This window comes from Equus caballus, chromosome 1 (genome assembly GCF_041296265.1).
Source record: "Equus caballus isolate H_3958 breed thoroughbred chromosome 1, TB-T2T, whole genome shotgun sequence".
In the NCBI taxonomy this organism is placed as follows: Eukaryota; Metazoa; Chordata; class Mammalia; order Perissodactyla; family Equidae; genus Equus; species Equus caballus.
In genome coordinates this window covers 36877457-36894051 of record NC_091684.1, presented here as the reverse complement: position 1 = coordinate 36894051, position 16595 = coordinate 36877457, and the positions used below count along the sequence as shown (strand labels likewise).

Here is a 16595-nt window from a genome sequence, read left to right as displayed (position 1 = left end):
TTTTAACCATTCTATTAGGTATATGGTGGTATCTCATTGTTGTTTTAATTTGTAATTCTCTAATGGTATATGATGTTGAGCATTTTTTCATATGTTTATTTGCTATTTATATATCTTCTTTGGTGAGGTGCCTGTTCAGATCTTTTACCCACTTTTAAATTTGATTGTTTTCTTATTGTTGAATTTTAAGTGTTCTTTGTATATTGTCGATACTAGTGCTTTATCAGATATGCATTTTGAAAATATTTTCCTCAAGTCTTTTCATTCTCTTAACAGTGTCTTTCTAGAGCAGAAGCTTTTAATTTTAATGAAGTCCAACTTACCATTTTTTTCTCCACGCATCATGCTTTGGTGTTATTTCTGAAAACTCGCTGCCAAACTCAAGATCACCTAGATTTTTCTCTTATGTTATTTTTTAGAGTTTTATAGTTTTGTGTTTTATATTTAGGCCTATTTTCCATTTTGAGTTAATTTTTCTGAAATGTGAAGGTCAGTGTTTAGATTAATTTTTTTTTAATGTGGATGTCCAGTTGTTCCATGTGGATATTCATTTGTTGAAAAGACTGCTCTTTCTCCATTGAATTGCCTTTGTTCATTTGTCAAAGATCAGTTGACTCTATTCCTGTGGGTTGACTTCTGTGCTTTCTGTTCGCTCCCATTCATCTATCTGTCAGTCCTTTTGTGAGTACCACACTCTCTTGTTTACTGTGGCTTTATAGTAAGTCTTGAAGTTGGGTAGTGTCAGTCCTTCAACTTGTTCTTCTTTAATATTGTGTTGGCTGTTCTAGGTCTTTTACTTTTTTGTATAAATTTTAGAATCAGTTTGTTGAAGTCCACCAAATAACTTGCTGGGATTTTGATTGAGATTGTGTTGAATCTATAGATCAATTTTGGAAAAACTGACATTTTGGCAATATTGAGTCTCCTGTCCATGAACCTGAAACATCTCTTCATTTGTTTAGATTATCTTTGATTTCTTTCATTAGAGTTTTGTGATTTTTCTTGTATAGATGTTGTACATATTTGGTTAGATTTATATGTAAGTATTTCATTTTTTTTTTGGTGCTAATGTAAATAGTATTATATTTTTAATTTCAAGTTCCTGTTGTTCCTTGTTGGTTTATGGGAAGACAGTTGACTTTTATATGTTCACCTTGTATTCTGTGGCCTTACTATAATCACTTATTAGTTCTGAAAATTGTTTTGTCAGTTCTTTGGGATTTTCTACATAGACAATCACAGACAGAGACTTTTAGTTGTTTCCTCCCAATATGAATACTTTTTATTTCCTTTTCTTGTCTTATTGCATTAGCTATGACTTCCAGTATAGTGTTGAATAGGAGTGGTGAGGGGGAGATCTTTGCCTTGTTTCTAATCTCTTGGGGAAAAGTATCTTGTTTCTCACCATTAGGTATGTTAGCTTTGTATGATCTCTAGTCTTTTAAATTTGTTAAGGTGTTTTTTATGGTCCAGAATATGGTCTATATTAGTAAATGTATGTGAGCTTGAGTAGAATATGTATTCTGCTTTTGTCGTAGTCTATAAATGTCAAATAGATCCAGTTGATTGATGGTGCTGTTTAGTTCAACTGTATCCTTGCTGAATTTCTGCCTGCTATTTTTGTCAATTACTGTTAAAGGGGTGTTAAAGTCTCCAACAATAATAGTGAATTTGTCTGTTTTGCCTTACAGTGCTATCAGCTTTTGCCTCACATATTTTGATGCTCTGTTACTAGGCACATGCACATTAAGGATTGTTATGTCTTCTTAGGGCTTGACCATTTTATCATTATATAATGCTCCTCTTTATCCCTCATAATTTTCTTTGATCTGTAGTCTGCTTTATCTGAAATTAATATAGCTACTCCAGCTTTCTTTTGATTAATGTTAGCCTGGTATATCTTTCTTTGTCCTCTACTTTTGATCTTTCTCTGTCTTTATATTTAAAGTATCTTCTTTTAGACAACATATAGTTGAGTCTTGTTTGTTTGTTTGTTTTGGTGAGGAAGATTGGCCCTGAGCATCTGATGCCAATCTCCCTCTTTTTGCTTGAGGAAGGTTGTTGCTGAGCTAACATCTGTGCCAATCTTCCTCTGTTCTATGTGGGATGCCGCCGTGGCATGGCTTGATGAGCAGTGCTAGATCTGCATCCAGGATCTGAACCTGTGAACCCCTGGCTGCTGAAGCAGAGCATTCCACCTTAACCACTGTACCACCAGGCTGGCCCTTAGTCATGTTTCTTTTTTTTTTTTTTAATCCACTTAGAATCATAGAACTTCTAGAAAAGAATGTAGGATGGTATTTTCACAACCCTGGGGTAAGCAAAGATAATTTTTAGAAGAGTCACAAAAAGCTACTATAAAAATTAATAAACTGGAGTTTATTTTTTTTTTGTAAAGAACTCTTTTTTTTGTTTTTTTTGCAGGGAAAGATTCACCCTGAGCTAACATCTGTTGCCAATCTTTCTCTCTTTTTTTTTCCTCCCCAAAACCCCAGTACATAGTTATATATCTTAGTTGTAAATCATTCTAGTTCTTCTATGTGAGCTGCCACTACAGCATGGCAACTGACAGATGAGTGGTGTGGTTCCACAATTGGGAAGTGAACCCAGGCTGCTGAAGCAGTGAGTGCTGAACTTTAACCACTTGGCCATCAGGGCTGGCTCCAAATTGGACTTCAGATTAAAAATTTCTGGTCATCCAAAGACACTTTTAACAAAATTGATAGACAAGCCACAGACTAGGAAAAACATCTGCAATATGTTTTCTGACAAGACACATAACCACAATATTTAAAGACCTTCTACAAATTAAATGAGAAAGGAAAAAAATTAAAAATAAGGAATTTCTGTTTTCTGGTTTGACATGTAAAGAGCTTTGAAGTCATCACTTCTGCCCTCACAAAAAGATAAAAGCTAAACAAACTGAAAGTTAAAAATCTTTTTTAAGTCCATCAGAGAAATGAGATCACGTGGCAAACTGCTGCCCCCAAAACTGGAGAGGCAGGCAATACAGACTATCACAGTTTACTGAGAGTAGAAACCACTGCTGGAGCGTGGTAGGAACACTTAAGGTGATTGAGTCTGTACCAGCTTGAGAGAGAAAAATTCCTGGGGTCTCAGCCTTAGGAGGACCCCCACATTTTTGAGAGTTTTACCTTCAGGAACCCTCCCATATTCTCAGGGCGAAGATCACAGGGAAATACCAGTAGAGGGAGAAAAAAAGTAACTAGTTTGAAATGTGCTCAGAGTGCTTGCTTCTCCTTGACAAAGGCAGGCTGGGTAAATTTTGATATGCATTCCATTACCTGAATAGATGTTGACTTTTTATTTCTTGTTATTTTTCATAATCTGGTTTTTCTTCAAGGACTTGAACCACTTTATGTAAGTTGTTGGATTTGTTGGCATAAAGTTATTCATAATATTGTCCTATTATTCTTTTAACGTCTGTAGGATCTGTAATAATACTTGTCTTTCTCATTCCTGATATTAGCAATTTGTGTCTTCACTTTTTTTATGGATATTTTCAAAAATATCTAACATTTATTTTCTCTCTTTTTTAAAATTTGATTTCTACTTTTATTCTTATTATTTCCCTTCTTGTGCGTGGGGTTTAATTTGTTCTTCTTTTTCTATCTTTATAAGGTGGAAATTTAGAAAAGTGATTTTAGGCCTTTCTTCTTTTTCTATTGTAAACGTTTAAAATTATGCATTTCCTGGGTCCGGCCCATGGCTGAGTGGTTAAGTTCGTGTGCTCTGCTTTGTGTTGGCCCAGGGTTTCACCCATTCAAATCCTGGGGGCAGACATGGCCCCACTTGTCAGGCCATGTTGAGGCGGTGTCCTACGTGCCCCAACTAGAAGGACCCACAACTAAAATATGCAACTATGTACTAGGGATTTGGGGAGAAAAATCAGAAAAAAAATTATGCGTTTCCTTCTGAGTGCTGCTTTAGTTGCGTCCCACAATTTTTGAAATATTATGTTTTCATTATCTTTTAGTTTGAAATATTTTCTAATAATCCTTGTTATTTTTTTTAAACGCTTGGTTATTTTACAAGTGTGTTAATTTCCAAATATTTGGGGGATTCTTTCAATATATTTTAATCTTCATTATTAATTTTTAGTTTAATACTGTTGGACCAGTGAATATACTCTTTATGATTTCCATTCTTTGACATTTACTGAGACTTGTTTGGTGGCCTATCATATTATCTATCTTGGTGAATACTTCTTGTGTACTTGTAGAGGCTGTATATTCTGAAGCTGTAATTAGCTTTAGTGTTCTAGAAATCTCAGGTCAAGTTAGTTGTTAGTGCAGTTTAAATTTTCTAAATCCTTAATTTTTTTTTGTTGGTGAATTCTACCAGTGATAGGTTGTTTTCAACTTTTGTGGGTTTATCTGTCTTCTCTTTTGTTCTTTAAATTTTGCTTTATATGTTTCAAAGCTCTATTATTAGATGCATACACATTTATGATTATTTTATGTTCTTAGTAATTAACCCTTCATCATTATGAAATGTCCTTCTTTATCCTTGATAATATTCTATGTCCTGAATTCTACTTTGCCTGATATTCGCATAGTCATTATAGTTATTCTGGCATGCTTATACTTCATGTTTTCATCTTGTATCTTTGATACCCTTTTACTTTTAACGTCAGTTTTTATATTCAAAGTATATTTCTTGTTAACATCATATAACTGGTTCTGCTTTTTTTCTCCAATGGACAGTCTCTACTTTGTTCTTGGAGTTTTTAGACCATTTACATTGAATGTAATTATTATTGTGATTGATTTTATTTATTTTTTAGTTTTAATTTTTTTTATTGTGGTAACATTGGTTTATAACGTGGTTGATTTTAAATTCATCATCTTGCTCTTTGTTTCTTTTTGTCTCATCTATTTTTGGTTCTTACTGTCTTTCTTCTTTTATGACTGAGTTTTTAAAATATATCTTCTTTATCTCCTCTATTCATTTATTAGGTATATTCTTTGTTTAACTTTTTAGTGGTTACTCTAGAGATTACAATATGCATGTTTAACTTATCACACAGCCCACTCTCAAATAATATTATTATATTTCATCAACAGTATAAGAAACTTATAATAGTACAATTACATTTATCTCCATCTTGCCTGTTGTGCTCTTGTTTTCATATATTTTACTTGTAACATATGTTAGAAACTATATATATACAAATAGTAATTAAAACAGATTATTTTATACTTACCAATTTCTCCTTTCTGTTACTCTTTTTTTCTGTTTTGAAGATCCAGGCTTCTATCGGGTGTAATTGCCTTATGCATGCTAAACTTTGTTTAGTATTTATTGTAATACACACCTATCAACTAGAGAAAATTATTTTTGCTTTTGTCTATCTGGAAATGAGTTTACTTTACTTCCATTTTTCAACAATGGTTTTATTGGATATGGAGTTCTAGGCTGTCAGGGGTTCCCTCTCTGGCACTGCAAATATTATATTTCACTGTTTTCTGCTCTCCATTGTTTCTGTTGAGAAGTTCTATCATTCTTATCAGTGTTAGAAATTTGTAAGAGGTCTTTTTTCTTATGGTGACTTTTAAATTTTTTCTCTATATCTTTTGTTTCTATAAGTTTGACAAATGGTGTACTTAAGTGTGGTTGTCTTTGTAGTCATATTGTTTAGGATTTGTTTAGCTCAGTGGATCTGTGGGTTGATACTTATCATCAATTTTGGCAATTTTTTGGCAATTATCTCTTCAAATATCTCTTTTGCACCATTATTTTTCTCTAGAACTCCTATTATATGTATATTAGATCATTTAATGTTGTCCCATAACTTCCAGGAACTCATTTCCTCTTTTTCACTCTTTTTTCTTTTTGTACTTTAAGTTGGCTAATTTTTTAGACCTGTTTCCATTCACTGAGCCTGTTTCTGCTGATCTCAGACACTACTCCTTTTTCTCAGGCTTTGTATGTATGTGTTTTAGTTTGCAAAATTTCTGTTTGGTTGTCTTTACATTCATGGATCATTTTTTCTCCTGTGTCTAGTCTGCTGTTAAGCCCATTGAATGAATGCATTCATTCTGGTATTTTTTTATTTTAAACATTTTCATTTGATTTTTTGTTAGAATTTCTGTTTCTTCACTAAAATTTCCTGTGTCTTCATGCATATTGACTATTTTTTCTACTAGATTCTGTAACATTTATAATAGTTATTTTAAAATTTTTGTCTTTTAATTCCAAGATCTAGGCCTCTTATAAGTATGTTTCCATTGACTTTTTCCTTTTAGTTATGGGTTGCATTTTCTGCTTATTCATGCATCTTGTACTTTTTGTTATATACAACGCAGTGTATTTAAAAAGAATAGTAGAGACTGAAGTAACCACTTCTATGATAGGACAAACTCTGGTAAATTGGAAATGCTCAAGAGAAGGCAAATGAAGTAAGAATAGTGGCATAATTTGTACCTTGTGGGCCTCAGAATCATTAGAGTACTCACGTTTTCCATTTATTGATGACAAATCTTCTTTTGAAATGTCTCATATTTATAAAAACAGACAACTTGACAGAGGTTTAACATAGGGGGAAATTTACTGTGGTAGTGTTTCCAAAAAATAAAAAATCAGAGATTTAAAAATCCCAACAATTAGAACATCATTACATTTATTATAATAGATTTATAAATAGGGCAATAATCTGTTTCTAAATAATTTCAGTTAGAGATAAATTCCATAATATATTGTTAAATAGGATATGAGCATATGGAACTGGAGGTGTTGTAGATGTATGATTGGATGCTGCATGGCAGCATCAGATCATGGCTGCCTCTGATTTTCTGTTTATGGTTTTTATATTTTTCCAGTGGTTATGGATTACTGTTATTTTTTAAAAACAGCATCATGTATACCAAAAGAGAAATGGTAATCTATTATGCAAAGTTTGCTTGCATTTAGAAATAGATAAAGCTTAGGAGATTTGTGGCTAAATTTTAGAAAGGATCCAACGTCTGATCTTTGGCTTCTGCTGTCTGCCTAAGATTATACATCTTCTGTGTGCCTTAGCCTGGGTCTCGCAGAAGCAAGGAGGTATGCCCTTATATTTTACTACTTTTTTAGGGAGTATAATTCTAGAGAAATTGAGCAAAAGAGAAATGAGGTAGGGAACTTGGGAGGGCAGATATGAGGTTGAGTTATTGAGTTAGGTAATGCTTAACATTGATTAACTTCAAAGAATTTTTGGAAGTTTATATAAAGTATTGTAAATCAGAACATTTCATCCAGGAAGGGGAAAGGAGAATTAATCTTTTGGTTTCCTTTTCTCATTAGTTAAGGATTCAACCCACTGGCATTAACTGCTCACATTTCTGGGTTGTATGTGTGGGTGCTAGGAAGGTCTTGTGATGTCTCATGGCTCAGTGACACAGGGAAGCCAGGGTGGGAGGTGAGAGATGGGTAGCATGAAGGAAGGCACAGTTATGATCTCAGTTGATTGTGTCTGTGGTATGTTGCAGAAGCTACCGCTAATACATTTCATTTAGCATCTGTCACTTATGATTTCAAATATGTTATAGGCATTACCATGAATTTTCAGAAAGCGTACCTGTGTAGAGAGAATACTTTTGAGGTATACCTAATTTAAATCAAATCAGGAAATAGGCCAGGATCAAATAGTGCCTATTGACTATTAACTAATGTGTTGTGTCTGAAATGTTATTTTACTCAGAAAAGATATTATTCATGATTTCACATCATCTAAATCTGTAACGTGTTAGGTATAATCAAAATCATTGTAATGACATCACTCCACGTAACTTCTCTCCATAACATCACCTAAATATGTTAATTTCTGATCACATGTATAGTTTATTTATAACAATTCTAATGATTTTAAATAACCAAGATAAAACTTAGGTGTCTAATTTTTAAATTAGTGGTAAGATTTTGTGACAGTTTGCAAAATATACTCTGTCTTTGAGAATATGGGCTAGAAAACCAATAAATACCTTTAAATAGCTTTTCAACTTACTGTCTTTTCAATTTACTTAACTAGTACCTTTTGTTGTTGTTTAGATAATGCCTTTTCTCATTTTAATATCCAATTCAATGGGAAGGTATAGAATATTATTTGGTTAATTAAAAAAATTACACCTACTCTGAAATGGATTTTGGTGGTGAATATTGTAGGATACTGACAATTTTGTAAAGTCTCAGTCTTTCTACAAATTAATTGTAGTATCTTGGGCAAGTTACAGTAGTCCCCCCTTATCTGTGGTTTTGCTTTCTGTGGGTTCAGTTACCCTTGGTCAACCAAAGTCCAAAAATATTAAATGGAAAATTTCAGAAATAAACAATTCATAAGTTTTAAATTGCACTCCATTCTGAGTAGCATGATGAAATCTTGTGCCATCCCTTCCAGGACGTGAATCATCCCTTCCTCCAGCATATCCATGCTGTATATGCCACCTGCCTGTTAGTCACTTAGTAGCTGTCTCGGTTATCAGATTGATTGTTGTGGTATTGCAGTGCTTGTGTTCCAGTAAACCTTATTTTACTTGATAATGGCTCCAAAGCCTAGGAGTAGTGATACTGGCAATTCGGATGTGCCAAAGAGAAGCTGTAAAGTGCTTCCTTTAAGTGAAAAGGTGAAAGTCCCTGACTTAATAAGGAAAGAAAATAATGGTATGCTGAGGTTGCTAAGGTCTATAATTTTTATTACAGTACATTATAATTGTTCTATTTTATTGTTAATTACTGTTGTTAACCTGTTTCTGTGCCTCATTTATAAATTAAACTTTATCAAAGGTATGTATATATAGGAAAAAACATAGTGTATATATAGGGTTTGGTACTATCTGTGGTTTCGGGCATCCACTGGGGATCTTGGAACATATCTCCTGCAGGTAAGGGGGGACTACTGTATAAGGGGGGACTATTGTATATACTCTTTCTCTGTGTTTCAGTTTTCTCATCTGTAGATTAACAGTAATATCTGCCATAGACATCTACCTCGTAGAGATCTAGAGAAAATTAAAGTATGTATATGAAAGTATATGTCAGTTTCTGTAGGGCACAGGCTATCCTTTACTAATTGCTACATACCCACCATGTAACCATTGCCATATAAGTAATAACCAGCAGTTCTTCTTCTAGGCATTCACTAAATATTTTGTTGAATTGAAAAAATTCACTCTATCAGTGGTGTTTTACTTGGTTTTTGTGACACTTATATTATACTAATTGCCTTAAATTGTGTAAATTTTTTTAAAAAGTTCCTTAAAATATATTTTACTTTAAATTTGAGTTAAATACATGCTATATACTTTTTTGATGGTGATGGTTTGTGAATAGGAGAGATATTGTGAAATCACATATCAAATGGCTAAATATTCTAATTAAAGATTGGAATTATTATACATATACATTGTATTATGTGGTGACATGATAATGCTTGTAACGTTATAGATTTAGATGAAGTGAAATAGGGAAATCGTATGTCAGTGTAAGTCATGAATTTTCAGCCTGCAGCTTGTTCATATAATTTATAGTTTGTGCTTGGTAAATAGAAGTAAATGTTAATTTTACGTATTTTACCTATAACTATGTCCTTTTTGGTGGGAATGTTGGACTGATTAATTATTTGGACTTGTAAAATTAATGTAATTAGAACTTTTTATAGAGTTTTCTTTTTAACTTCTCACAGGTATTATTCTGCTCTTAAAACTATGGAACAATTAGAGAATGTGTATTTTCCCCGGGTTAGTCAATACCGGTTTTGCCAGCTAATGGTAGAAAATCTTCCTAAACTCCGTGAGGATATTAAAGAAATCTCCATGTCTGATCTCAAAGACTTTTTGGAAAGCATTCGAAAACATTCTGACAAAATAGGTGAAACAGCAATGAAACAGGTGAGATTTAAAAAGGAGAATTTTAATTTAATGTTATTTAATAATCCAGGTTATAGAATATCTCTAATGTTTACTTTTTTTACTTATATAAAATGCTTACTTTTGTTTCATTTTTACCCTTTTCTTGTCTTTCCTGATTCTTGGTTAGAGAGGATTTCATCAGCATTATCTTTTGGTTTGCAGTTTATTCCTTAAGTAAAATGAGTCTAACAGCTCATCAGCTGATCCGTCAGCAATCATTCCCCACATGTGGTATTACATTAACTTTTGCCAGCAGTCCAATTTGGTATAGAATTAGCTGAAAGTAGCAGCCACAGAGGCATATAGTAGCCCTTTTATGCTAAGGTTCTAAGTTGCTCCCTTTTTAAAACAGAGTATTATCTTTGAATTAACGACTACAGGGCAATAATAAAAAGACAAACAATGGGGAAAGATTTGGCAGTTATAAGTTAATGTACCTACTTTTTGAGTCAGCGGTTCCTCTCCTAGGTATTTACCAATGTGAAAGGAAAACGTCTTCATGATATTCTTAGCAGCTTTGTTCACAGTTGGCTAAAAACTGGAAACAACCCAAATGGACATCAAAAGGACAATGGATACACAAATTGTACTATACTCATAAAATGGAATGTTTCTTAGCAATAAAAGGAGTGAACTGCTGATTGTACAACGTATGTGAATCGTCCAGACGTTATGATGGGCTATAGAATCTGGATACAAAACACACACTGTGTGTAATTTCATTTATATGCAGTTCTAAAGCAGGCAAAACTAATTTAAGGTGAAAAAAAAATCAGAGCAGTGGTTGCCTCTTGGTGGGGAGATTGCCTGGGAAGGGACATAAGGGGACTTTCTGAGGAGATGGAAATGTTCAATACCATGATAAAAGTATATCCACTTGTCAAAAATTGTACCGTTAAGATCTGTACATTTCAGTGTATATAAATCTTCCTCAAAGGGAATTGTAAAAACTATCTGGGGTGTGGAGTGAGTTAAAGGTGTAGATGAAATAAGAATGTATAAATATTACTTGTTGAAGATAAGTGATGAGTACTTGAGAGTTCATTATATTATTCTTTTTACTTGTTTATATTTGAAATTTTCATTAATAAAAAGTTTTAAAATGATTATAATTAATTAAAATTTCTAAGAGTTAACTGTTAAAACTCCCACTAATCACAATGTTATAGACATAAAGCAAAGCTCAACATGCTTTCTAACTCGTGAGTTTTTTTCTCAAGTATTACAGATTATTTTAGAGAAGCTTTTATTTTATTTTTCTAATTAGAGAAATATGTGTATATCAGACTCTTGTCACATCAGAAGAAATAAAAATGAAAATTCAGTATATGAACTTTCTCCCTATTTTAGCTTTTTAAAGGACTTTATAAATCGGATAATCTCTGTTATATTTCTGTTAGTTGTTTCAGCTTTTCACAATACTATATTCTATGTTAATTTGTTTAATAGATTATTTTGAGGATATATTGATTTTGAAAATTCTTTACCAGGATCAATTTACTTTAATAAAATGAAAAATGTTTACAATAGTGTAGGAGTTGTGATGTACAATACTGTTTTTTTAAAGTTGCTTTTTAAAAAAACTTTGCAGTTAACTGTTGCTTATCTGTACGTGGACTAAGGCAGATTTGATTTTCAATTTATTTTTTATAGTATTTCTTCTTCTGATTAATTAAGTGCCTGGTTGACAAAAATATCTTTATTTGCTGTAAATAAACAGAGACTACAAAATAGAACTTAAGTCAAACTTATTACCTCTCTTTTCTATAGAAGCTAGGCCTGAAGCCATTTTCCTTACCATTGGGATGATAGGAAAATGGTTCGTTGTAGGGAGTAGTTTAGGAACAGAAATGGTTGGAGTATAGGCCAATGGAATAGAGTTGAAACACCAGATTAGTAGCCTGGAAAAGATAAAGACTGAGAAAGTATGAAAGAAGAAGATTTGAAGCCAAAGATCAGGAAAAGAATCCATAGATTCTGAATCTAGAGACTATAATTATCCCAGAGAACTGTGTAGGTTAGGAAAGCCTCAGGAATGGAGAGCTAAGTAGAACCAAAGGATTGGTTGTTACCTCACTGTTAAGCTAACGTGTGGGATTTCATAGTTTTCCTCTGAAATGATCACTTTTCTCCTCCACTGTTCACACTTCAAGATACTAATAGGATTGGTACATTTTTTTATGACATGAGAATCAGGGGAGCCACTGATCCTTCCTGTAGCACCTCCCATTTCTTCTCAGGATCCTAAATTCTCATGACTGGCTGCCTCTGCTCAGTTGAGCGGTCTTCTCCATTGGAGCGCTCTCCAACATTATATTCTTGCCTTCAGGACCACGGTGTTTTCAGTACTTTTTCTCCTATGTCTGGCAAGGAATTCTGTGTATGCCATGGGGATAAAAAACGCAATCCTTGATAAGGTTTTTATAGTATGAGGATGTGAATAGTAGTTTAAAGTTCATGTCCCATTATATGCTTTAATTAAGAGTGTTATTATTAGACTTATCTTCTCTGACCTGTTTTTCATAGACCAGTTTAGGGCTCTCTTCTTAAGCAGTCCACCAAATTACGGGCCCTAGGATTTGAGGTTGATGAGAATGTCCTGCTAGGAGGGAATAGACTCTTCCTAGTTTTTTGTTAGTGCTGTTGAGTCGATTCTGACTCCTAGTGACCTTGTGTCCAGCAGAGCTGAACCCTGCCTGGTCTTTTTCTGCCATCCCCTCACCTTCTGGTGCTCTATCAGACAATGTTCCACTGCTATTCATAGAATTTCCATGGCCAGTTCTTTCAGAAGTGGGTGGCCAGGTCCTTCTTCCTAGTGTGTTGTAGTCTAGAAGCTCTGCTGAAACCTGTCCACTATGGGTGACCCTGCTGGTGTTTGAAATACTGATGGTACAGCTTTCAACATCACAGCAACACATAGTCGCCACAGTATGACAACCGACAGGCCAGTGGTGTGGTTCCCTGACTGGGAATTGAACCCCGGCCCCTGTGGTGAGAACACTGAATCTTAACCACTAGACCACCACTTCCTGGTTTACCACCATGTTTTTCTTGTAGGGAGAATCAAGCTCACTCCCTCTGCAACTTAAACACAGACCTTTCATACAGAAAGACCTTTCCTAATCATCTGTCTATAGGGATTTTTTTCTTTATGATTTCTCCTTTAGAAAAGTGTCTCCCATGGAATTGAGAGGTTACAGAGTTTTCTTATGGTGTGAGCTAAAGTCCTTATGATCTGATAAGAAAAGTTGTATTTTGTTCTGTTTTGGTATCCCTTCTGGTTTGCTTTTAGTTTCTGGTGTTTTTTGAGCATTGGAAGTCTTCTGGAGTCTCTCATAAACTGTGGTCACTTTGGCAAAATCACAATTTGGTCCTGGAATCCCCTCAGGCAGCAAAAGTGGAAACCTCACACTTTGCAAAGTAGCTCCCTACCTTGGGTACTCTCTGTATCCTGTGCTTTATTCCAGGATCTCATGTCTTATTTATGGATTTAGTTGTTACATATTCACTTGAATGTCCTATTGGCACCTCAAACCTAGCATTTTTAAAAGTAAACTCATCTCCTCACTAAATCTAATTTTCCTATATTTCCTATCTCAGTAGTATATCCTATTTTCACAAGTCAGAAACCAGGAAGTATTTTAGACTTTTCAGGGGTATTTATACTCTATTTAATTTGTTATTGAGTCTCACTTAGAAACTATTAATTCTACTTTTAAATATCTGTAGATTCTGTATCTTCTTCTTATATATCTGGCCTGTTGTTATATCAGATTAATTGTTCTCCTTATCTCTAGTCTTTTCTCCTTTTGCTTACTGTCCTAAAATGCAAGTATGACCATATCACTTCCTCTGTAGTGATTCCCAGTTACCCTTGGCTTAAGTTCACAGTCCTCGGCATGAAACAAAAGCCTCATCTCTTGATACCTCCTCACCCTCCTGTACTATGGCAGTATCAAGTCTCATAAATTTTTGAATTCACACATTGTTTCCTCTATCTAAAATGCCTTCCATTCTTCCAAATTTCTTAGTCCAATCAGTTCTTGTTTTTTTCTGCCAAAAGCTGGCTTAAGCATCACCTTCTCTGTGAAGTCTGCCTTCCTCATCTCACTACTTCCAGCAAGAGATGGTCACTTCCTCCCCAGTGCATATATCTGTTGTACTTTTCTGTTATGCTTTTCACACTACATTATAATTGCATATTTGAGTTTTTAACTAGACGGTGAATTTTTTAAGATAGGAATTATATCATATTTATTTTTGCCTTCTTAGGATCTAGCACTGTGCCAAATGTGAGTGGCACAAAAAGTTATTTTTTTTTTAAGGAGTTTAAAGCTGAATTTTAGCAATTCTAGGGAGAACTTTTAAAAGTAAAAGACGGCCTTGCACTTGTAGTGGTTTTTTTCCCTCATTTGAATGTGAGAGATGACTCCACTATGAGTAGTCTAATGTCTAATTAGCAGTTAAATACCTAAAATTCATAGTCTCAATTAACATTTTCCATATTATATTCCCTGGCACACATTTTAATAATGTTCTTTAGGGGAAAACAACGGACTAAATGGTCAAGTAAGTTTTAGAAATCTGGGTTAAATAAAGCTAAGCAGGTTTCTTTACTTGTGAATTGTAAATACTCTAGAAGGGAGATACAGTATGTAATATTTATGTAACTTATTTGAGCACAGAACCCCTTTTTCAAGGAATACCTATTGAGACTGTGTGAAACATTAGTTTTGTACATAACACAGTTTGGAAGCAATACTCTAAATAAATGATTTTATACTCTAAAAGCAGAAAATCATTGACAAAGTTTGTTTGGGCACAGAGGGAGAAAGGGAATTCTGTTTCTTTTTTTTCAGTGGGTAGATTGATGTTGTAATGGAGGAAGTGAGATAGTGATTTTCTCAAGTTCAAGCCTGTGGAGGGCAGCCAGCATCAGGGTCTAGGTGAGGGGAGAGCTAGATTTCTGCAGTTTGTGTGATCGGATTATCTGGGAGTGGAGAGGTCTGATTAGCAGTCATGTATCCCTTAGAGAGAATTCATTCTGAAAGAGGCAGTGGGTAAACTTCCTACATGCTAAGAGAAGAGAGTGGCTACAATCTGACCCATCCAACAGTGGGAATGTTCCACTAATATGCATTATATAAGGAAATTACAATCCTGGAATTAAGCCCGTATTTTTTTTCAATCTCTGATGGTAAAGTTCTGATACTGAAGTATCACTAAAATGCATAAAGCAAAATATAAGGGTTTTCAACTTCTTAATCTGTATAAATGTTTATTTTTGTCAATAATTAAGTCAATTGTGGGGTAACAGCTTCTTTGTTCTTAGTCTTCACAAACTGTGGGCATTTTCAGTGGAAATAAAATACGCTTGTAGCTTGATACTATAGTTCCTTCCATGAGATTAGTGGACATTTTGAGGAGTTGGGATTTTGGCCAAAGAGTGAACCAGTCCATCTCACCAACACACATACATGCCAATTCAGGAAGTAAATGGTCCCACATAATTTCAGGGCTTCAGGAAATTAAAAATATTTTTCCCTTACAGTGTATTTAAGGAGTTAAGGCCAGTGTATTTTATGTATGTTCATGAATGTATCATTTCTTTTTAATTTTTCTGGTGTTTTCAAATTTATGTGTCTGGTTTTCCCCTTAAAAAAGAATTAGTGGTAATTCTTTTGTGAAATTTTGACCGTTCTCCAAACCAAAAGTTATTAAAATAATTGAATCATTGTTTGACTTGAATCATTCAAAGGAAGAGGAGTATACTCTTTGGTATAAAGGTAACTCTAGGATGGGAAAAAAAATCTAAGCAATGGAGCTATTAGACATGGACTTTAAAATAAGCATATTCAAGGAATTATAAGACAAGATTGGGAATTTTGGTAGATCTTTGGAAACCATAAAGCAAACCATCTGGAAATTCTAAAACTGAGAATACATTAACAAATTAAGAACTCAATGTAAAAGTGGCAGAACAGACTAGGCACAGCTGAAGAGAGAATTAATGAACCAGAGGATACAGCAGAGGAAAATAGCCAAATTGAAGCTCAGAGAGACAAAAGAATGGAAAGTACAGGAAAGAATTTAAAGACATTTGAGATAAGGTGAAAATGTTTAATATATGTGTAACCGTAGTCCCAGGAGGAGAAAAGAGAGAGAATAGGGTATAAATAACATGGACAGACCTTGAAGCTATGGATTCAAAAACGTCTGTGAATTCTAAGCAGGAGAAATAAAAAAAACCATAGTTAGGCGTATAATAGTGAAATGCTGAAAACTAAAGAAAAGAAGAAAATCTTAAAAGCAGCCAGAGGAAAAAAATCTATTACCCTCAAAAGAGCAATAATAACAACCAATCAATAGCTAAATTCTCAGCAGAATCAATGGAAGCCAAAAAACACTGACATAATATATCTGAAGTGCTGATAAACCTTATCTGTTAACCTGGAATTCCATACCCAGCAAAAATATCTTTCAGAAATGGAGTTGAAATTACGATATTTTTTCAGATAAACAGAAACCTAGAGAGTTTATTTCCAGCAGACCTGGACTAAAGGAAATGTTAATGTTTTCAGAGAGAAAGAAAATGATCTTAGTTAGAAACCCAGAGATTCAGGAAATAAATAGAAAGGGCAACTATTTGGGGTAAAATTACATATCTTTCAATGTATAAAACAAAAGCAT

General features: G+C 33.9%; 1 protein-coding gene across 18 annotated transcripts in view; it reads left to right on the top strand.

The window, feature by feature from the left end:
- The window catches only part of EXOC6 (exocyst complex component 6), a 207076-nt gene that overhangs the window by 61459 nt on the left and 129022 nt on the right, over window positions 1-16595 (top strand). For all 18 annotated transcript variants that reach the window (XM_023642467.2, XM_023642473.2, XM_070261949.1 and 15 more), the window contains one exon: window positions 9680-9884. In XM_023642467.2, coding sequence (XP_023498235.1) covers window positions 9680-9884 — 205 coding nt within the window. The remainder of the gene's footprint in view (window positions 1-9679; window positions 9885-16595) is intronic.